Below are 23,320 nucleotides of genomic sequence, written 5' to 3'. Positions count from 1 at the left end.
GGGTGGGTGGGTGGGTGCAGGTAGCACGTGCAGGCCATATAAAGCCACTTGCACCTTTAAATCATTTAATGTCTTCATTTTCAGGAATGAATTTGAATTTAGAACCAGTCATTCATATTTAAGCCCGCATCCCAACACTCCCTTCAATCATTTATATGCTTTTTGGAAACAAGACATGAGTTGTTTTATTTTATTTTATATTGTGGGCGTGGCTTCCTGCCCAAGCACTTATGGTAACCTCCTTTCATTTGAATGGTTGTTTTCAGGTGCAACAAGCGTCTCTCCAGTGATAGCTAGTCTGTGTGGCAGAGAGCCTCCAGGCTCATTTCACTCAACGGGAGACTCCATGTTCATCCATTTCTCCTCTGACAGCCAAGTCAGCGGCCAGGGCTTCAACGCGTCCTACTCTAAAGGTTGGCAAACAAACTCCACATGCCTAGCTCTATGGTAGCGTGGAATGGCTCCAGCATCCCCTGTGACCCTGACCACGAACACTACATACAGTATCACTACAGTTTCTTTTAAAAGTGTAACACGTCAGTTAATGGAAATCAGTTTGTCTTTATCATAACTTGTCACCATTTGAAACAAAAATGTCTCTGTTGCTTTTGTTTGGTGTCATCTTGATGTAGAATGACTATGACAGTGGTTTTGAATTTCAGGTTGTGGGGGCTTCCTGCATGTTGACAGAGGTGTTCTGAACAGCCCCCACTATCCCCAGAACTACCAGCCTGGTCTGAACTGCAGCTGGTTTGTGATGGTCACACCTGGCTTCAGGATATCGGTTACCTTCCAAAGTCCCTTCCAGATTTCAGGCTCTGGTACTTCCTGTAACTCGGGAGATTTCCTGGAGGTAAACATTAGTACTTCTAAATCTAAAGGAAAGTCATGTATTTTACCTGCTGAAGTATCCCAGCTAGGGCAGCATTTTACTTTCTTTTCTTCAAAGGTGAGTTTGTGGCAAAGCCAAAATGCAAACAAATGTTGCTTTTGTCCTTTAATTAGTTACCATTTTTGGCTTAACATATTCATTCAACCCTGTGAGGTTCAAAGACTTTCTCCATCACCAGACTTGAACCTCTAGATTTAAAACCTGAGGTGGAGTTGAGAACATGACCTGTACATCTGTAACAGAGAAATGCCATGTCATACTATAAACTGGGAATAAGCTGTTTGTTGTTTGACTTTGTGGACTAGTGTGAGTCTTGGAACCTCGAAAACAGTTGTTACGAGTGTCTAAAAGACTTTAAGAACCTGCCAGATTTTCCTCCATCTGCCTCAGATCCGTCACGTCGGACTTTGTTTGCTACACCTTGATAAACTCTGCCTCTGCAGACTGCTTAAGTCTTTGTTTCCACAGGTTAGAAATGGTCCAGATGCTTCATCTCCTCTGCTCGGGGAGCGGCTCTGTGGCTCAACACCCCCATCCCTCCTCCAGACCACTGATAACCAAATCTACTTTAACTTTGTGTCTGACGGAAGCACTGAAGCCAGCGGTTTTAAACTGACTTTTGAAGCTCACAGTAAGGGTATGTGATCATGAAAAAAGACTGAGGAAACAGTCATTTTTCTTTTTTTTATTGTTTGACTTGTTTTTGTGTTTTTGGTCAAATGGTTTGAAAGTCAGAGTTCAGCTGTTTGACAAACAATATAACTGGCCGTTAGTGCAAAGATTGAACTGGAAGTGAGTAAAACAGCAACCAGTTATTCCATTTGCTTGCCTGAACTATTGCACATGCAGTAAAACGTGAGGATGAGAAGAAAGTCTGTAGCAATGCTGGATATCTGACATGAGACTTTGCTGGGAGGTGCTGCACGACGATCTGCAGTTCCTGATGCTTTTTTTCCTGTGGTTAGGTTTCTCCTTTAACATTCTTGATTAGCTGTTATTGTTTGTCATTTTAACACTCTTTCTCCTTGGTGCAGAAAATAAGAGGAACGGCCTTACTAGAAGATAAAACTTGTTGTCAGACTCAGATCTTCTGAGTCAGTGCAGACCTGCAGATGCTGTGCTGCTCCATACTACATCCATTGTAAACACAACACCCATATTCTTGAGCTTTCCACCAGCAGAAGTGACTCACTACTTCCCTTAGACAGCATCCTTCCTTTTTCTGACTGAGAAACATGGTCTCAAATTGGGAGGTGCTGATTTTTTTTACATTGCTTAATAGCAAGTTGCCAATCTCACTAATGTAAGATTTAGATGTTGCTCAGTAGAGAACTGAAAACGGTTTACCGTCCTCAAGCAACCAAACATCTATTGTGTTTTTACATGGATCAAAGTCTCCTACCATATTAGGCCACCTATCTTATTCTCTCAGAGCCCTCTCCAGTCATAGTACCTACTTCAAGTCCACAAGACATACAGACTAGATCACAGGGTCTGTTAAAGGTTCTAGCAGGTACAGTGAGGCAAATAAGTATTTGAACACCTGAGAAAATTCATGTTAACATTTGGTACAGTAGCCTTTGTATGCAATTCTACAGGTCAAACGTTTCCTGTAGTTTTTCTGCCTGAGGGAAGAAGATTGTTCTCCAAAATCTCCTCTCCCCCATAGCATTAAGCCCCCACCTCCATGCTTCACAGTAGGGATGGTGTTCTTGGGATGGAACTCATCATTTTTTTTCCTCCAAACACGACGAGTGGAATTAAGACCAAAAAGTTCAATTTTGGTCTCATCTGACCACATGACTTTCTCCCATGATTCCTCTGGATCGTCCAAATGGTCATTGGCTTCAGACGGGTCTGGACATGTACTGGTTTAAGCAGAAGAACCTTCTGAGTCATGCATGATTTCAAACCATGTCGTCTTAGTGGATTACCAACAGTAACCATGGAAACGGTGGTCCTTTCAGGTCACTGACCAGCTCCTCCCATGTAGTTCTGGACTGAGTCCTCACCTTTCTTAGGACCATTGAGACCCCACCAGGTGAGATCTTGCATGGAGCCCCAGTTCAGGGAGATTGACAGTCATGTTTAGCTTCTTCCATTTTCTAAGAATTGCTCCAACAGTGGATCTTTTTTCACCAAGCTGCTTGGTAATTGCCCCGTAGGCCTTTCCGGCTTTGTGAAGGTCTACAGTTTGGTCTCTGGTGTCTTTGGACAGCTCTTTGGTCTGGACCATGTTAGTAGTTGGAGTCTTACTGGTTGTATGGGGTGGACAGGTGTCTTTATGCAGCTAACCACCTCAAACAGGTGCTTCTGATTTAGGAGAATAAGTGGAGTGGAGGTGGACTATTTAAAGGTGGACTAACAGGTCTCTGAGGGCCAGAATTCTAGCTGATAGACGGGGTTCAAATACTTATTTGCCTCATTATATCTCTCTTTATCTTTACAAAAACTTACCAGTGTTCCTCAGCCAGGACAGAACCAACACTGCCAAACGTGTTTGGACTTTTTCTAAAAAAAAAAAAAAATACCTGATGCAGGATGACGATAACACAATTAGTTTTAAAAACAAATATCTAGGAAAACAAACCTCTGTCTCTGAAGTGATGATGGACTGGGTTTTCAATCTCTGAATCAGGGCAGGTAGATTGTGGAACATTTATATGTATGTGTTCTTCTATGTCAAACTATGAGATATTTTATTCACAATGGTTGCAAAAGATTCAATTATGTATGCTTCTTGGAAGAAAAATGTGTAAAAAATTCTGAATGTCAGAAACCTAAATTCTTGTTGTCAGTAATGACAGTACGTTAAAACAAACTTCTTGTTTTGCTGCAGCATGTGGAGGCTTCATTGAGCTGCGGGACCTGGATCCTCCAGGATACATCACCTCGCCGAATTACCCACAGAACTATCCCCAGAACATTGACTGCATTTGGGTCATTAAAGTGCCCAACGGAGAAGCCGTCCAGATTGACTTTGAAAACGAGTTTTACATCGAGTCAACTGCCAGGTACACCTCATACTTATCAGGTCTGTCACTGGTTATAGTAAAGGATTTAATGCAGGGGCTAATTTGAAATCACTTTTTTTTTATTTGAAGTTTTTCAAAGATTGAAAGGGCGCTTCAAGTTTACCACTTGATCACTTAAAATACAATATTTGCTCACATAGCTTCACCACTTAGATTGATGATATTGTCATTTGACAAAGTAAAATATCCCTATTTTGCCAGCAGAAACCAGCCTACTACTGCAGAATTCAGAGAACTCTGGACCCGGCAGTGCTCTGGCATTGCTCTCATTAGAGGATTTGACTTGTGGAGTGTTGGTAATCTTCTCTGATGAATACTTTCACATGTAAAGATGTTTTTCTTCAGCTGTCTCTATGACTACCTGGAGATCCGGGATGGCTCTACATTAAACTCGGACCTCGTGTCCCGACTCTGTGGCAGTACCAGACCGTCTACCCAGCATTCAACTGGTTCAGCCATGCTGCTCAGGTTCCGTACTGACGGCAGCGTCACACACATAGGATTTAAAGCAAAGTACTCCATAGGTAAGTGGAGATCAGTCTTCAGCCATAGTTTGTGGGCATTTCAATTATAATGCAAAAATAGAAAAGTAGATGTGAAGAAACAACTTTGGATTGGATTTGAGGTCTGAGGGAAGCTACTGATAAAGTTGTCACACCTCTTTTTCTCATGCAAGTGTAGACGGTCCAAACCCAATCTGATAAATAGGAAAACACTAAACCAAATAAAAGCCAGCATAAAACAGTCAAATAGTAAAAAACTCATGCAATAAATCTTCTGTCTACTTGTCTGAGGCTAATTCTGATTTGCACTGAGAAGGCAAGTTACGTATCTGAAAGAGTGGCGGGTCGCGACCACACCCCTCTGCTGTTGTTAGACGTGTCCCCTTTCCACCATGGGGTTCCATTGTTTACTGGGTTCAACTTTGCTGTCCCAGAATTTATAGCATCCAATTCCTGTGGCTGGGACGCTCCAGCACCACCGCTGCTGCTCCAAAACACCACCCAGGCAGCTCCTGTGGTGTGCCTTTCTTCTGTTTCAAGTCCTGCTGTTCATCCTTTTTAAAGGGTCAAAACTCCAACCACCCTGATCACACACCTGCGGCTCTGTAGCAGATTTGCCATGAGGCATTGAAGGGCACACAACCAGGATCAATATAAAAAAACCTCAACAGTTCAAGTAGGAAAAATCTCCCTGTGACAAATACTGTACACTTCTGTACAACACATTGATGATGCGAACAGCCAATCATCCTTTCTGAACCGGCTGAAGTGAGTTCTTGGGAAAGTTTAGTGACTTGATTGTTCCTGCATCACCATGGATGATCCTGCCACATCATGCAATGTACAGTGTCCAATGACAAGAAAGGTTTTTGTGAACAGCTTTAAAAAAAAAAGACATCTTTAAAAACCCACCGAATCCCGTTCAGATAGTCCAACATCAGTGAGGTCATTTTTCAATAATTGTGAAAGAGAAAATCTTACTTTAACTGTTAGATTAAATACAAATGAACCCCAGACTAAAACTGTTTTCTTTTGTCGTTCTTTTTTCTCTCCAACCACTTTCAGCAATATGTGGAGGGACCTTTATCGGTCAGACAGGCTCAATTCACAGCCCTGGCTTCCCAGGATCAAACTATCCTGACATGTCTAGCTGTGAGTGGTACCTGGAGGGGCCCACCGGACACTATCTGACCCTCCGCTTCAGTAACTTCAGCCTGCAGACCTCTTCCGGCTGTTCCCAAGACTATGTAGAGATCAGAGAGTACAACGCCACTGGTAGGAGCATGAAAAGGCCAGAAGTCTTCTTTTAAGGTTGTAAACTCAATAAGTGAAGGACTAAATGATTCCTTTTGCACTGTTTTGTCAGGACCACTTTTGAACCGACACTGTGGGGATGACCTTCCAGCTCCCATCGACACATCTGACAGCTTTGCCTTTGTGAAGTTTGTGAGTGATGCCAGTACGAGTGCACCAGGCTTCCAGCTTTTTTTCGAAGCCAGCGTTGAAGGTACCAACATTTGAAGAGATTCCTTCTTCTGCCATCATAATATACTGTAGGTTTCTTCTTTGCTTTTTGGCTGCTCCCTTTAGGGGTCTTCACAGCGAATCACCTGCCCTCATATAGTCCTATTCTCCTCTTCCTCCTCTCTCCTAGCCCCGACTCCCATGCCCTCTGTTCTTTGGTCCCCTTAACCCTAACTTTTAGGGATAGATTGAAATTCTGTCCACGTGAATTCTTAAATAACTGCCTGCAGTCCAAGCCTTTAGTAGCAAAACTGAAAGTGTGACTAGTCTTCCTGTCTTTGTGCTTAGCCAAAGGAATCCAACAGTTTTAAAAGATGTTAAGACAGGAAAAGGAAATGAGGAAGCACAAATGATAATATTTAAGCTAATATTTAAGCTAACCCTCTAAACATGTAGTCACAGGGCTCCAATGAAGCCGAATTAACAATCTCTTTACACAACCCAAAATGTGATGTTCATGCTTGTGGACGCCAGGTCTTAAGAAGGAAGGTGTCTCTGCACATCAGCATCCTTTTCACCAACATCATCACTGTCCCTCGTCTCAGTGTGTCCAAACATCTCCATCTGCTTCCCTGCATTGATCTCCAAAACATGATCTGTTCCTCTGACGGATTCATTCCTGATCCATCCTAATCCCAAAGAGAACCTCAACATCTTCATCTCTGCTTCCTCCAGTCACACCAGCACTGAAATGATGCACTGTCCATCCCTGACAGTGTCAGCTTTCTGCGTTAACCACTGAACAGCCTTCTTCTTTTGAAAAAGAAGGCAGCATGTTTCCATGTTGAATGTGTGTTTTTTATATTTCCCTGCAGCGTGTGGAGGCGAGCTGAACGCTCTCTCAGGAACCATCTCTTCTCCCAATTACCCAAACCTATATCCTCATAGTCGAGTGTGTCGCTGGGAGGTGGTGGCACCTCCAGATCGCCGGGTGACCCTCACCATCAATGACCTGCGGCTGGAGGCCTCTGGAACATCATGCATGTTTGACTATGTTGAAGTGAGTTTCTACCAAACGTTGTGTCTTTCAATAACATTTCCTTTACAGTTGGGACATTGAATGAATCTAGACCAGTGGTCTCCACCCTCTTCCAGGCCACGGACTGGTTTAATGTCAGACAACATTTTTGCGGACCGGTCTGAACGGGGCAGAAGTTTACGTTACAAATTTTTAAGCTTCCGGTTTCTGAAAAAAACTATTTTTCACATTTAAGGTGTGACGAATAAATAAAGCTGAATGACATTGTATGCAGAGCAGCTTCTGGTTTGTGGGAACAACTATCTGAATAAATCTGTATTTGGAGGAAGACTCCTGGTTCTGTCTGGAAACAGCAGCTTTATGTCTGTGTGGAGTCCAAAGATCTTCTTCGATTTCGAAAACATGTATGAGTAAATTGTGACTGGTTGGGGAAGGGACTTAATGTTTTCCTACCCACTCCTTTTTTGAGCACTTTATTGTTTGTTTGTTTGTTTTATTTGTGTTTGAAAACAAAATTATATCAGATGGTGCGCTCAGCGCTCTTGCCTCACAGCAAGAAGGCCCCTGGTTCAAGTCCCGGCTGGGGGGACCTGAACCAGAACATCAATGGAGTTTGCATGTTCTCCCAGTGCATGCGTGAGTTCTCTCCGGGGTCTCTGGCTTCCTTCGTCCAAAAACATGCTTCAGAGGTTCATTGGTTACCAGTGTGAATGTGGGTTTTCATGTGATTGTGGCCCCGCAACAGACTGGCGCCCTGTGCATGGTGTCCCCTACCTTCGCCCACAAGTGGCTGGGATAGGCTCCAGCAGCCCAGTGACCCAGAAAGGGATAAAAATGGATTGGATCCGATCAAAAAAAAAAAAAAAAGCAAATAGATAACACTTAAGAGTTCAGGAAATAACAGCTCAGCAGCAACCTTTATCTTTTAAAGTTAAATAAACGGTTCCCTAAATTTCTTTTATAGTACGGTAAATAAAGCAAAACTTTAACATAAATAAAAGATTTATCTTTGTAAAACGTTGAAACAAAAACAAAAAGTGCTTAGAGTTCCTTGGCACTGTAGCGTGTTTTTTAAGGACAATTATTGGTGTTTTTAACATGTTCTTATCATTTTTCTCATGATGGAGGACACATATACTAAGATTAAAACTGCATTTCTGAGTATTTCTTTATTCAAATCGGGATGAATTAGGAGCAGCCAATAAAAATGTGGCTTGAACAGCTTTAGCTTTGACGTAGGTACTACAATGAGCGGGAGCCACAGTCTTCCTGCTCTGCTCCATTCTGATCATCCACTGTCAGACCAACAGATCCATGAACGGCTTTGTTTTCCTGGTCAGAGCTGGAATCTGGATCTTAACTGGACGACTGCGTAGCTACTGTACTGTTGTACTACTGTACCTGTAGCTACAGGCCGCTCAGCTCAACCTGTTGTGTGTTTTTACAGAAAATAAATATATGATTGGAAGGAAAGATGTAGTGTGACGAACCTTTCTTCCTTTAGGTACTGAATGGACTTGGTGCTGATGCCCCTCGTCTACAGCGCTTCTGCGGTACAGTACCAGCAGGTACTCAAGTTCACTCCTCAGGCAACAGCATGGCCATAGTCTTCAGGACGGATGCCTCCATCTCCAATGGTGGCTTTATGGCTTCTTACTCCTCTGATGAACCAGCAGGTAAAATTTTTCAATAAAAAGCAAAGGTTTCATCAAACAGGACATTTTAGTGAGTTATGACAGTCATTAGGTAAAAATCCAGGAGCTAAGTTTAAAAAGTGTATCTAAAGTTGAACAAAAACAACAACACAACTCCACACAGGTGCGGGACAAAATTACTACAAGCTCAAAACAAAACTAGAAGGTAACCAGTGACGACATTAGAGAGGGGGGCCTGCACCGATGACCCAGAGGGAAACTATGTTACCAAATGTATTCACTCACCTGCCGTGACTCACATATGAACTGAAGTGCCGTCACATTCCTAACCCATAGAGTTCAATATGATGTGACTCAACCTTCAGCAGCTGTTACAGGTTCATCTCTTCTGGGGAAAGATGTCTACAAGGTTGAGGAGGGTTTCTAGGAGTTTCTGACCTTTCTTCCAGAAGGTCATTGGAGAGGTCACACACTGATGTTGGTGGAGAAGGCCTGGCTCTCAGTCTCTGCTCTAATTCATCCCAAAGGTGTTCTATGGGGTTCAGGTCATGACTCTGTGCTGTTCATCACACCAGACTCTGTCCTCCATGTCTTTATGGACCTTGCTTTGGTCACTGGTGCACAGTCATGTTGGAAGAGGGAGGGGCCGCTCCAAACTGTTCCCTCAAGGTTGGAAGAATGGAAATGTCCAAATGATTTGGTATCCTGAAGCATTCAAAGTTTCTTTCACTGGAACTAAGGGACCAAGACCAGAAAAACAAGCCCACACCATAATTCCTCCTCAGCCAAATGTCATGCCCAACACAATGGAGTGCCAAATGTACCGTTCTCCTGGCAACATCCAAACCCAGACTCATCCATCAGATTACCAGATGGAAAAGTGTGATCCATCACTCCAGAGAAGGCGTCTCCTCTGCTCTAGAGTACTGTGGCGGCGTGCTTTCCACCGCTGCATCGATGCTTTGGATTCACTCGGTGATGTATGGCTTGGATGCAGCTGCTCGGCCATAGAAACCCATTCCATGAAGCTCTCTGCATGCTGAACTTGGGCTAATCTGAAGGTCACATGACGTTTGGAGCTCTGCAGCCATTGACTGCAGAAAGTCAGTGACCTCTTTGTGCTTCAGCATCCTCTGACCTCTCTCCTTCAGTTCTCTTCCATGTTGTTCTGATGGAGCTGACAGTTGACTGTGGAATATTTAGGAGAGAGGACATTTCACCTCTAGATTTGTTGCACTGGTGGCGTCCAATGACAGTTTCACGCTGGAATTCACTGAGTCCTGAGAGCGGACATTCTTTCACAAATGTTGTCTGAGTGTCTGAGTGATGATTTTCTACACCTGTGGTGTTTAGGACACCTGATTCTGGTCATCTGGATGGGTGAGAGAATACTTTTGGTAATTTAGTGTAGCTTTTTCAATCCAAAACCAATTTCAGAAAGCGCAGGAAGCTGTGAAAGTGAAGAACCCAGGAGAGATTTCATAGGTTTATCTAGGTTGTTCTAGACAGCTCCCGGCTGGACGATGACACTGATGGCTTTTAAAAAGACGATTTCTTGACAGACCTTCCCTGTGGGAAACAACTGCCACATCTTTTCCACATGTAATGCCACGAATCTCCAAAAAGATGGAATTCCATCTTCAGCTTGCAACTGACTGGAAAAAGGAGCATCTCTTAGGGAACGAACTAACGAATATTTAGTTTCCCATACAAAGCAAATATTTGACTGTTTTTCAGTGTGTGGTGGAATCCTGGACAACCCATCAGGAGGAAACTTCACGTCTCCAGGCTACCTGGTGTCCAATTACAGTAACAACCTCAACTGCGAGTGGTTGATCCAGAACCCTCATCACATCAACTCCTCTATTGTAGTTCTCATTGAAGACCTGCACTTGGAGAACCATCAGACTTGTGAGTCAGACTACCTGCAGTTCCGTTTAGGTAAGGCTCAAACAGAAGACACTGTGCTCAGACCACACAAACTGCATTTACATTGTTTCATAAACACAACGGAACATTGCTTGTAGAAAAACAGCAGAACACTATCCCTGCTTCTTCAGTTATGGCGTAAATGGCGTATACTTATATAGCACCTTTCTTCCTACAAGGACAAAGCGCTTTACAGTCACAGCCCCATTCACCCAGTCACACACACATTCACACACTGGTGGCGGCTCCGCTGCCAAACACTGGCGCCCGCCTACCACCAGAGGCAAGGTGGGGTTCAGTGTCTTGCCCAAGGACACTTCGACTCATGGGCGTGCAAGGCGGGAATCGAACCTGCAACCTTACGATCATGGGTCGACCGCCCTACCGCTGCACCACGGCCGCCTCTGAGATTTTCTGGATGGATTTACATTTGGATTTTTGTTTTAGGATGATCAATTGATAAAGAAGTGAAATGATAACTGGAAAGAGAAAATGATATTTGTTCCACTGTTCCCTGTATTTACAATACATTACAGATATTTATTACATTAGGAACTATATTCTACTCTTTTCCCTAAAGCAAAAACAACTAAACAATGAGAAAAAGTCAAATTTTTAATGTTACTGCTTGTAAAAACTTGAATTTGCCCCTCAGGTGACTCAAATGGGGACCTGTTGGCAAAGTTTTGTGGCCAGACCACGCCTTCAGTTCCCATTGTAGTCTCCACTTCTGAACTCTGGGTCCATTTCCAGTCCGACTCCTCCCAGGGAGACTTGGGCTTCAAGGCCAAGTACATGTTCTCTGGTGAGTCTGTGAGACAGGGATGACTTGAACGCTTGCTATGGAATCTAAAAAAAGATGTTCCAGTTTTTGAAGTAGCACTAAAAGTGCTCTGGGACATTGATTCTGTTTGTGCAGAGTGTGGAGGCTGGCAGACAGGTGAAGAAGGGGTATTATCTAGTCCCAATTACCCCGCTATGTATCCCAGCCCAAGCCGCTGTGCCTGGCTGCTAGAGGCTCCGGTGGGCTCCACCATCACAGTGAGTTTAAACACCAACAGCCACAAAATATGTTTTGATATTGCATGCTGCACAATGGTCAGAGTGGTCAGCACTCACACCTCTCAGTGAGAAGACGCTGGTTTAAATCCCAGCTGGGACTTTTGTCTGTGTGGAGTTTGCATGTTCTCCTCATGCATGTGTAGGTTTTCTCCAGGAACTCCGGCTCCCTCCCACAGCTCAAAAACATGCTTCTTAGGTTGATGGGTGATCTCAAATAGTCCCTACTACGTGTAAATGTGTGTGTAGTAGTGGGGTCCGGCAAAGGACTGGTGACCTCTTCAGGGTGAACCTCGTCTTCATCCAACAGCAGCTGGTTTAGAATCCTGCATCCTATCAGCCCGAAAGGGATTCGGCTGGTTCAGAAAAAGGATGGCTGGATGAACCTGTTTCACCTGCTCTCATCTTTTTTGGAGTCGTCACAAAAAAAGAATTTAAAATATTTTAAGATTGTGTTTTATGCCCTTTTCAAAGCCATGTCTTTTTCAAAGAGGGGATTCAAACCCACATTCATGAGGGATCCTGAATCCAAGAAAAAGCTAATGGAAACAACTGTATGAAGAGCATTTAAACCGCATTGTGCAGAAGACAACCTAACTGATGTTAATCTGTAACTACTTCTTTGGCTGAATATATTCAAACTAAACCCAGGTTCAAAGCTTAAAAAAGATTCTTTGTAGTTCATCTGTCAAGTTTTGCTTTTTTCCATCTTATTCTTTGTAGCTGACTTTCACCTACTTTAACCTGGAGCACCACAGCACATGTAGCTGGGACTCTGTCACCATCTTTAATGGAGGCTCCCCTGGTTCACCTATTATTGGCCAGTACTGTGGGACCACCTCTCCAGGAACCATCCAGTCAGGCTCCAACACACTAGCCATCGTTTTCCTTGCTGACCACAGTGTCTCCAAAGGTGGATTCTTAGCCTCCTGGTCAACTGATTCTTCTGGTGAGTTGACATGAGCACATGGTCTATGTCTTTAACAGCCTTGGTTTGTTTATTATCCGACAAATCCATTTAAGAACAACCATATCCTCGCGATCTTGTCCATTAGTCCAAAGTTTTGTTTGCACACTGTTGCCATGAAATAAAATATGCCTGGTTTGGACTTCCAGGGAAAGTCTGTGTAATTTTCTGTTCTATTTATTTTTTGTATTAGAATCTTGTCCCTGCAGATAAATAAAACATAAAATTGTTTTCACATATAAACAAACAGTTGAAATGGGAGATTTATTGGTCCAAGAAGACTTAATGCCCTGTCTGTACTCTAATTACTGGTTAATCCTAACTTTGTACTGAGAAGAGTCTCACTGACATTAAGAACAGTGTAGTTAACACTAGCTTTTCTTTATTTTCACCCTTGTACATCCTAGGTTGTGGAGGGATCATTCATGGTGATACTGGAACAATCAAGTCACCAAACTTTCCCCAGAACTTCCCAGCCCATGTGGAGTGCTCCTGGCAGATCATCGCCCATGAGGGAAACCATCTGGAGATGACGTTTAGCCCTGATTTCCAGATCCCAGACAGTAGTGGAACATGCCAAGAAAGCTACATCAAGGTACCACTTCTAATCTACAGAAGGAACTTTGGGAAATTTGATGTCAAATTTTTATCTTATGTCAATTTTAAACTCTATGTTTGGTTGAAATAATCCCGACAACTTTTTCTGTTGCTGTTGTAAACTGAATCACACTAACCCAACCCTTTACTGATGATGATCATCAGTAAAGATCATCTGAGTAACCGGTCTTCAACAAAGACACATTCAGTTATTTTTCTGTTTCAGAATTTATGCAGCTTTTTTTAGTTCCATTTCAGGAATGGTAGAAGTAAAGTTTGTGTTCCTAATACAAATGGGACAACCGTTCCAGCATCTGCACACAGATAAGGGATAAAAGTACCGTATTTTCCGGACTATAAGTCGCCCTTTTTTTTCATGGTTTGGCAAGGGGTGCGACTTATAGTCCGGAAAATACGGTACTTTTTTTTTTTTAAACGAAGGTCTGGCCGTGTGATACAGCAAATGAGAGGGGCAGCAGCTCAGAGAAAATGTGCTCTGGTTATATTTTGGCTGCGGATTTTGGGGACAGTAGCCGATCTAAACATAAAGGTGAGCGTTTTAGCACCATTTTATGAACAAGTGTGAACCAAAGAGTATGGTTCCATGCATGTTTAAAAAGATGACAGACCTCTGTGTCAGGAAAAGTTTTAGAATCCGGTCCTTTGAATTAGACATGAAGCCTCCTTAGTACTCGGCATCTCTCATATTCCCACAGTTAGGTACTTCATTTGTACACTGAGATTTTGAGTGACAGCCGCCTCTCCAACTGTGCACCTCTGCAGGTGTGGTCAGGCCGCACCCAAACTCCCGAGGCTCTGTTGGCATCTCACTGTGGTTCTGTGGCCCCAGGGCCCATTGTGGCTCCATACAACATGATCACAACTCGATTCCAGTCATCTGGAGACACCGCCAAAGGTTTTTCCTACTCCTTCAGTACCAGTGAGTACAGCACTGATCACAACCTGAAGTTTTTATTTCAAAACACAAAAATGGGGCACTTAGCATAGCTAGGAATTTACTTCAGTTTTTAGTGCAGAAGACGGGTAAGAATAACAGATTAGCTAGGCCTAAGGGGGGGGGCATAAGTCCAGTGCAGACTGACTGAATATAATGGAGCATCTACATGGGTTTGGGGACTCTTGATAGCCCCCCCCCCCCCCCCCCCCCTCACCCACACACGCACACACACACACACACTCACCCAAACACCCTTTGGTTTGAAAAATTTGCTAAAAAAATTAACTTAAAGAAACCACTTTTCACCATAAACACTAATCACAGAGATATGACCCACATAGAAAAATTCATTATTTGATGTTTTTAACAATGTTAAAGGTCAGATAATCCTTTTTTGTTATCTCTGACGTCTGAATGATTTGGACTAATCACAGCTTACTGATGTCCTCTGGCACAATCACAATGACCACATTTCTTTCTGCAATCTAAGTATTTTCAATACAAATTAATCTGTAGAAACGGTCTAGAAATACCCAAAGTTAAACAAAAATTACTGTCCAACGCAACAGAATGTAATGAAAGACTTCTTCAAAAACCTTTTTATGGAATCATCTCCCTACAGTTTTCAGTTGGGAATGTTTTGTGTTCATGCAGGGTGTGGTGCAAACTTCTCAGCTCCCAGTGGACGTGTGGTCTCTCCAAATTATCCAGCTGACTACCCTGACAACTCCAACTGTAACTACACAATAGATGCAGGAGAACAAACTGTGATCATCCTCACCTTTCAGGTCTTCCAGTTGGAAGGTAAATGTCAACGTGGGCAAACAGAAATTTGGCACGTTTTCCACTTCCAGCTCTTGGATCTTCAGATGAATGCTTTCTAAACGTTGTCTTTCAGCACACTCCACCTGTTTCTATGATGGATTGAAGATCTACAATCTGCCTGTGAGCAGTACGGCCGTTGCTACTTTATGTGGCTCTAGCGTACCAGGTCCCATCTCCACCTTTGGACCCATGCTTGTCCATTTCTACTCCGACTCTATTTCCACTGACACTGGCTTCATGGCAGAATATACAGCCATCCGTAAGTCTGATAATGAACAGTTGATATCCAGCACAGAGAAGCAAGCGTCTGAAACAGGAACCTTTCTCCAGTAGTGGCTTTAATTCAGTTCTATTAAATGTTTTTCCATTCTCTTCTAGTCTAGTCTAATCAAGTCTTGTCTAGTTTAGTCAAGTCGGGTCGGGTCTAGTCTGGTCGATTCTGGTCGAGTCATAAAACTTTATTTGTCCTTGAAGAAAAATTTCAAGGAAAAGAGAGCAACACATTTGTACCTTGTAAAAATGCGACAAAGAGCTGTTGCAACACGTGATGTCATAAACACAAAAGCAAACATGGAAGGTGGACACTGTCAGTGGTTTTCTGAGAACACTGGTAAAATTCACAACATTGTGTAAACTAGAGTGTGTGTGTTGTGTATCAGCAGTTTGAACAGGTTTAGAGTGATGCCACAGAGATTAAGTGAAAACTGGAAATAAATGAACGACTTTAATCATCCCTCTAGGGGAAGCTGGTGGGTGGTAGGGCAACACATACAAAGAGAGACAGGTGGGCAGCAACACAATTCTGGCAGCGCTAAACGCCAAGAACGACACATGGGGAGGGCAGAGTACAATGTCAAGCATCTTCGATCTGTGTCACAGTAGAACGGCACAGGTTGAAGTACTAGCAAAAATACATCAACATTGATTCACAACAAAAAAACAACCTCCCACACGTCCGGCCTTGTAGCAGCCATGCGTTATTGCACAGGGGAGCAAGAAAAGAGAGAGTCCGCAAGGTGTTGAAGGGGTCATGGAGAGGGGAGGAATGCAGATATTAGTGAGAAACCAAAGCTACGTTTAAAAATGATTCCCAAAGCAAAGCTTCATGTACAACAGGAACAAAAAATGTAAATCTCTTGAAATTTGATGTTTGAAAGATAAAAACTGTGAAGCAACTTTGATGCGGGAGCCTGAAGGGAGCATGGCTTGTTTTGTCACAGATTATTGTTATTCATTCGTCCATGTTTCTATATTTAAAATGTAAAGTGTGTGTGTATGTGTGTGTCCAGCCTGTGGAGGTTTTTTTAACAGCACGACAGGTACAGTGAGCAGCCCAGCCCTCTCCATAATCAACTATCACCACAACACCAACTGTACCTTCCACATCAGGGTCCGAGCAGACAGAGTGGTGAATCTAAGGTAACATTTCCCAGCTCACTTTTTTACATTATCCTAAAAAGAACTCAACTGAAAATAATTGAAAAAGGAAAGACCAGATAATAAGATTTCCCTCTTTGATTCTCATTTGATAAATTCATTTCAAAGGAGCTCTTTTAATCCCAATAGTAAGAATGTTTCAGTTATTTGCCAGCTTCACTTTTGTATATCTGTAGGTTCAACACCTTCCATCTGGAGGCCTCGTCTTCATGCCGGTATGACTCTGTGTCCGTTCACGATGGGCAGGACTCCCTGGCCCCCTTGCTGGGAAGGTTTTGTGGAACAGCGCTCCCACCTGATCTGCGCTCTTCTAGCAACGAGCTGTTCATTGTCTTCATCACAGACAGTTCAGTGAATGGGATTGGCTGGAGAGCTACTTACGCAGAAACTCTCGGTATGTCTGATTGTGGGTTAAAACTGGATAAAATGCAAAAGGAACTTTCTGAATGAGAAATGAATCAGAGAATATTGGCTCCTCTTGAGGCTTATCCGCATAATTTTTTGAAGATGAATGAATGGCCTCTTGCTTTTTCTGTAGGTCCTGAACAAGGATGTGGTGGCTATCTGTCAATGCCAATGGGCATGCTTGGGTCACCAGACCCAAACCTGGATGGACGCTATGAGCCCAGCATGAACTGTGTATGGACCATCGAGATGCCGGTAAACCGGGCCATCAATCTGACCTTCTCCTCATTTGAGCTGGAGAGTTCCGCTACGTGCCGCTACGACTACGTCAAAGTAAACTACCTTTCACCAACAATGCACTTTACATCTGCCAGCGCAATGTGTTGAAAAAAATGGATTTAAGTCCTGTGTGTGCATCTGTGACAGGTATATGATGGTCACAACATGGACTTCCCTTTGGTTGGGACATTTTGTGGAACTTCCATCCCTGCTTTCTTCATGTCTACTGGAAACTTCTTGACAATTCAGTTTGTCACTGACAGCTCCGTACAGAGGCAGGGCTTCAACGCCACCTACAGAGCGGTGCCACGTAAGACGCCTTTCACAAGAATCAGTGCTTTTGGCAAAAGTGTGTCCTAATCAATGATGAAATGAATCAGAAAGGGTTCTATAGGAAGGTCGGAGAGAACGCCTGGTATGCAGACAGACAAACATCCATAAATTTAAAGGAAACAGTGTCAAGGTTATGGCTGGGCAGTTTAGCTGTTGGTTCAGTATGAAAGTGTTATGAGTGACGTGTAGAGTGAAGTAACAACAACCCAAATTTCCTGGAAGTGAGGTAAATGTTTCTTATTGAAATGTTGACAAGGTATCACTTCCTGAAGAGAAACAGCTGCTTCCTATGTTTCTGCCTAACAGCTAAGGAGCAGACAGCGGCCACTTCTACACTTCATTATTAGTCTCTAAAAATGCTTTTTTTAAATTTCAAATATGATTAATTACTATCAAACTGAACACAGTTATCATTATGATATTAACAAAAACAGCACAGGTGAAACACACACAGAGCAGAGGCAAGCAGGAAAGGTTCAAAGGCTCCAGGTAAACGATGCTCAAAATGCTCTGCAGGACCTCTCAATGCATCTCTACATTGACCTAAAAATAAAATTAGATGCTGTGCAAATCGCATTAGGTGTGAGATAATTCCCAGCTTCCAAGTGTATGTGGGATGATGCCATCAAAATGGGCCAAATGTTATCCAAGGTCAATGAAGAGTAACCGATTTGGTTGTCAATGCATCCCAGGTGTTCTTCAGGAGAGCATCTGCCTAAGGCAATGAACAAGTTCAGAAACTATCTCTATAGACTCGTTTATCATTCATTTGTAACAATCCATTTGCCGTCCTTCAGTGTTTTGTGGCGGAACCCTGAATGCCACCACCACCATCCAGACCCTGACTTCCCCCTCCTTCCCAAATACATATCCTCCACATACCTCCTGCCGCTGGACTCTGGATGCTCCAGGCCAAGAAACCATCAAAGTATCAGTCCAGACCTTTGTCCTCCAGCCAGACCAGAGCTGCTCCACAAACTACCTACAGATTCACGACTGGCCTTTGGTGAGTTTTAAAGCAAAACCATGAAACTTACTTTGCAAGAAGTGAAAGTAGGCTTAAAAGTGTGACTGACATCACATGTATCTTTAATTAATTCTACAAGAGCGGTCAACAAAGAAACAATAAATCTGTCTTTATTGTTTCTCTTTAATGCACATGACTAGAAATGCACGCAGGACTGTACACATGACATTCAGTCATATTCAGTCTGAATGTGGCCTATGACTTTTCTTATTTGGTGTTGACACAAAGCGTGAAACAAGTACTATAATGTAATCCTGCAACCTAAAAAATGTAACTGTAACCTTAAACATCTTTTGAAGCTGTAACAGAAGACAGTCTCATCATTTATGTCGTATTTTTGGATTTCACATTTCATTGGACTAAAGGTAAAGTGTGTGTTTGGAATAAACCTGTGTGCTCGATGATCAACTTTCAGGGAGACTTTGGGCAGTCACACACCTTCTGTGCATCGGACATGCATCCACCAGACTTTTACAGCTATGGCAGAACAGTCCTGGTTGACTTCAAATCTGACCACTTCATGACAGGAAATGGCCTCAGCTTTACCTTCCAAATCGCCAGTAAGTCATTTGAATAAAAATATAAAAGGATAAGATCAATCCAAATCACGTCTACTCTACATGCTCTGCTCACTTTGGAGATCAATGCGACTGACAGCTGCTGAGTGTCCAATAACAACTTCTGATGAGGGATGTTATTGACTTCCAGACTGCAGTCGTACCTATGAACAGGAGTTTGGTTACCTGAAGAGTCCCGGCTGGCCTGACACCTACCCCCATGATGTGGACTGCACCATCATCCTAAAAGCACCTACCAACAACTCCATCTCTTTCTTTTTTAATGCGTTTGATGTGGAGAGCCACGACAGCTGTAACTTCGACTACCTGGAGGTAAAGCAGGGAACACAAAGGTTGTTTAAGACTGCATTTATCAGTCTACTGTTCTCTTTGTAATGCAGAGTTTATTTCAAATGAAGTGTTGCAGGGGTTGAGACCACTGGCCTGGCCTTTGAATGGCCGCTTTTTAAGCAAGAACTTTACCCAGTTGGATAGTTGGACTCATGGTGTCGACATTAGAGAACGACTCTGGTCTGGTGCAAGGTGGTTGAGATACTTCTCACTCAGAGAAGAGCTATAGCTCCAGCACCACTGACCTACACAAACAGAAGTTGATGACCAGACTATTTCTGTTACCAGTATGACATTCCAACTGTGTGCAGTGCAGCAGAGAGACTGTGGGCTCTGATCTGTCATGTTTTTGGGAAGAACAATATTCTGCTTGCATTGTCCCTCAGATCCGCAACGGAAGCACAGCCAGCTCACCACTTATTGGTCGGTTCTGTGGAAGCACCCTGCCTAGCCCCATCTTCCCACAATCCAACACACTTTACCTCCACTGTAAGAGTGACTTCTCCAGTACTCGGGATGGCTTTGATGTCACATGGACGTCTTCTCCTAACGGTCAGTTTTGTAATCTGGAGATTACGATTAGAAGTAAAAATCTCATTTTACCAGTAATGGAAGAATGAATATTACCTTATTTGTCAACCAAAGGCCTCTTCAATATACACTCACCGACCACTTTATCAGGTACACCTTGATAGTACTGGGTTGGACCCCCTTTTGTCTTCAGAACTCCCTAAATCCTTGGTTGCATTGCTTCAATATGGTTCTGGAAACATTCCTCAGAGACTTTGGTCCATGTTGACATGACATCATCAGTTGCTGCAGGTTTGTCGGCTGAACATCCATGATGCTGGTCTCCCGTTCCACCACATCCCAAAGGTTCTCTATTGGGTTCTGGTGACTGTGGAGGCCGTTTGAGTCCAGAAAACTCATTGTCATGTTCTAGAAACCAGTCTGAGATGATTCCAGCTTGATGACATGGAGCCTTATCCTGCTGGAAGTAGCCTCAGAAGATGGTCCACTGTGGTCATGAAGGGATGGACACGGTCAGCAACAATACTCAGGTAGACTGTGGGGTTGGAAACATGCTTAATTGGAACTAAGGGGGCCAAAGTGTGCCAAGAAAATATACACACATCATTATGCCACCACCAGCATGAACTGTTAATACAAGGCCCGATGGATCCAGCGGAAGCAGAATGTGGGTTCAGAGATGCTCTTCTGCAGACCTCAGTAGGAACCAGTGGTTCTTTGAGTTCCTGTTGTCTTTCTGTCAGCTGGAACCAGTCTGACCGTTCTATTCTGACCTCTGGCATCAACAAGGCATTTCTGTCCACCAACCTGCCGCTCCCTGGATATTTTGTCTTTTCCTGACCATTCTCTGTAAACCCTAGAGATGGTTGTGGGTGAAAATCTCAGTAGATCAGCAGTTTCTGAAGTCCTCAGACCAGCCCGTCTGGCACCAACAACCATGTAACTTCAAACACCTTTCTTCTCCATTTTGATGCTCATTTTGAACTGCAGCTGATCCTCTTGACCATGGCTCCATGCGTAAAGGCATTGAGTGGCTGTCATGTGATTGGCTGATTCGAAATTTGCGTTAAAGAGCAGTTGGACAAGTGTGGCTAATAAAATGGCCGGTGAGTGCAGAGTTCTGTGATCCAGTTAATCAGTTTTTGTGTCTCCACAACTATGAATCTTTTCTCTCCCACTTTACTTTGACACCATTTAAATCAACGTCTTCAAATACTACAGCTGGAAAATACAAAGTGATCATGTTGCATCTGACTTCATGCTTTTCTAGGCTGCGGGGGAATCCTGTATGGAGATCATGGCTCTCTCTCAAGTCCTAATTACCCAGGAACATACCCCAATCAGAGTCACTGTGAGTGGAACATCGTGGCACCTCGGGGGCGAGTGGTGACTGTCACCTTTGGCCAGATCAGTATTGACGACCCTGGAGACTGTCAGAACAACTTTTTGAAGCTGTACGATGGCCCAGACTCTTCCTCACTTCCTGTTGGGCCTTATTGTGGAGTGGTATGTAACTTTAAGGTTTACGTTTGATATTATTCTTTTAGTTTGCCATTTGTTTTGTTTACGTAATATGAAGTATAAACAAACAAACAATCAAAAACGAGAAGAGGCAGAAACATATGAAGCGTATTAGAAGCCAATCCTTCAATATCCTCAATGTCCAAGCTGATCAGTATAATACTTTAAATAGATAAAATAAAAACAAACAATCCTTTTCAAATGGATACTACTAAATCAAATCCTTTTACATCTGTGTTTTGTAATTATTTATACATTTATGTTTTAACTGCAAAAAAGAAGTACTTAGTTTGAATTCATCTGCTTTAACCTGTTCAAAATGATACAGACCTCTTAAATTTGACTAACTCTTGTCCGTCCTCGGGGAGGATCCCTTATTCTCCTTTAATTTTATGTTTATGGTTAAGTTAAATAAGGAATTTAATGGTTAACAAAACCAAGGACTGTCTTGTGGGGGTGCATGTAAAATTTTCTCTAATTGGAATCTACAGTATTAATAGTTACAGATTGAACCTGACAATCCAAATAACTTCTCAACCATTGATTTGTTTTACCTTGAAGACTGTAATATTCATATTTTTGTAACAAAAGACAAGGTTCAATAGTATCAAACACATTGCCTAAATCAACAAAAAGAGCAATTGAATTAAATTTTTGATCAATGACAGTTGTAACATTTTCCACAAACTCCATAACAGTTACTCCTGATCCATATTGACCCTCGTTTAATACATTTACTTAAAAAGGCATCACATCTAATTGCAAACAGTTTTTTCAAGATTTAAAAAAACTGATAGTAGTGAAATTAGTCTATAATTTGACTCAGTTTCCTCATTTTTATTCATCGGAATCACCTAAGCTACTGGAACAACACCTTTAGAGAGTCATCTGCAATGCATGTAAGCCTGACCTGACAGTGGGGATGGAGTCCAAGCATCCTAACTCTCTAGAGCTGCAGCAGGCGGGACCGTTCCAGTTTAAACTGGGCTGACTTGGACACTTAAAAACATTCCATCATTTACTGCATGATGGAACCCATTTTTGGAAGTCAGATGTGGTCTGCATGTCTTTATTGTTTCTTTTTTCTGTTTTTTTTCTTCCAGGAAACCAACATTGCTCCATTCAGAGCATCTTCCCACCAAGTCTTCATTGTCTTCCAGTCCCAGTTCTCCATCCTTCCGTCAGGATTCAGACTCACTTGGAGCAGCTGAATGAACGCTGCTCTTTTCACGCTGCTGTCCAACAAATGAGAACAAAGGCTTTAATTACTTAAAAGCATTGAATGTGAATGTATATTTTATTAGCCATAAAATAAATTAATACAATTGTGTCAAATTAAAACATTTTTTAATCAGGTGTAACAAGGTGTTCACTTTCTCTCAACTTTTTACAAAATGCTCTTTTAGAGGTTAGAACAAAAGCTTGAGTCTCTAAAAAGAAGAAATTGATTTCAATCAGTGATTGTATTCCTGACCAGCTGTCAACATGCACAGAGCGCAACAAAATGAACAGGAAAAACACTAAACATTCAACAATCACCACATGTATGATATATAAGAGATCTTGTCTGCCAAACCACCTGTCCGTTTTGGGGATGATGTCTCCAAAACTGGGTTGTAGTCGTAGAAAATTACATAGGAGCTGGACTTTTCTGTGAAAACAAAACCTGATAGTTGTTCAGAGAAAAAATGTATGAGGACAAATATTCTATAAACCAAGTGAACTCTTTCTGTCTAGAGATTTTATTAGGCAACATGTTTTAAATATCTTCAAAGTGTTAGACATACTCCAGAGCTCTAGAAAATGGTACCCTGGAGCCACTAAGAAACACCTGGGCCGCTCTCAGGAGCTCAGTGAATTCCAGCGTGGAAGTGTCCTAGGACGCCACCTGTGCAATAAATCCAGAGGTGAAATGTCCTCTCTCCTAAATATTCCACAGTCATGTGTCAGCTCTAT

The 23,320-nt window shown here is 42.7% G+C and overlaps 1 protein-coding gene across 1 annotated transcript in view; it reads left to right on the top strand.

Annotated features, from left to right (window-relative positions):
- The window catches only part of cubn (cubilin (intrinsic factor-cobalamin receptor)), an 80,656-nt gene extending 57,928 nt beyond the window's left edge, over window positions 1-22,728 (top strand). Inside the window, exons 42-68 of the mRNA XM_023950080.2 lie at window positions 267-413; window positions 663-853; window positions 1,361-1,529; window positions 3,732-3,906; window positions 4,273-4,451; window positions 5,496-5,705; window positions 5,797-5,937; window positions 6,770-6,954; window positions 8,438-8,609; window positions 10,326-10,529; window positions 11,173-11,322; window positions 11,437-11,558; window positions 12,300-12,525; window positions 12,951-13,138; window positions 13,924-14,080; window positions 14,753-14,902; window positions 14,997-15,182; window positions 16,213-16,342; window positions 16,537-16,754; window positions 16,899-17,098; window positions 17,192-17,354; window positions 18,175-18,383; window positions 18,820-18,964; window positions 19,113-19,294; window positions 19,699-19,864; window positions 21,114-21,349; window positions 22,468-22,728. Coding sequence (XP_023805848.1) covers window positions 267-413; window positions 663-853; window positions 1,361-1,529; window positions 3,732-3,906; window positions 4,273-4,451; window positions 5,496-5,705; window positions 5,797-5,937; window positions 6,770-6,954; window positions 8,438-8,609; window positions 10,326-10,529; window positions 11,173-11,322; window positions 11,437-11,558; window positions 12,300-12,525; window positions 12,951-13,138; window positions 13,924-14,080; window positions 14,753-14,902; window positions 14,997-15,182; window positions 16,213-16,342; window positions 16,537-16,754; window positions 16,899-17,098; window positions 17,192-17,354; window positions 18,175-18,383; window positions 18,820-18,964; window positions 19,113-19,294; window positions 19,699-19,864; window positions 21,114-21,349; window positions 22,468-22,575 — 4,709 coding nt within the window. The 3' untranslated portion in view covers window positions 22,576-22,728. The remainder of the gene's footprint in view (window positions 1-266; window positions 414-662; window positions 854-1,360; window positions 1,530-3,731; window positions 3,907-4,272; window positions 4,452-5,495; window positions 5,706-5,796; window positions 5,938-6,769; window positions 6,955-8,437; window positions 8,610-10,325; window positions 10,530-11,172; window positions 11,323-11,436; window positions 11,559-12,299; window positions 12,526-12,950; window positions 13,139-13,923; window positions 14,081-14,752; window positions 14,903-14,996; window positions 15,183-16,212; window positions 16,343-16,536; window positions 16,755-16,898; window positions 17,099-17,191; window positions 17,355-18,174; window positions 18,384-18,819; window positions 18,965-19,112; window positions 19,295-19,698; window positions 19,865-21,113; window positions 21,350-22,467) is intronic.
- Window positions 22,729-23,320: the final 592 nt, after the last annotated feature.

This window comes from Oryzias latipes, chromosome 20 (genome assembly GCF_053564925.1).
Source record: "Oryzias latipes strain Hd-rR chromosome 20, Olatipes_Hd-rR_3.1".
In the NCBI taxonomy this organism is placed as follows: domain Eukaryota; kingdom Metazoa; phylum Chordata; class Actinopteri; order Beloniformes; family Adrianichthyidae; genus Oryzias; species Oryzias latipes.
This window is presented reverse-complemented; position numbering and strand designations above follow the sequence as displayed.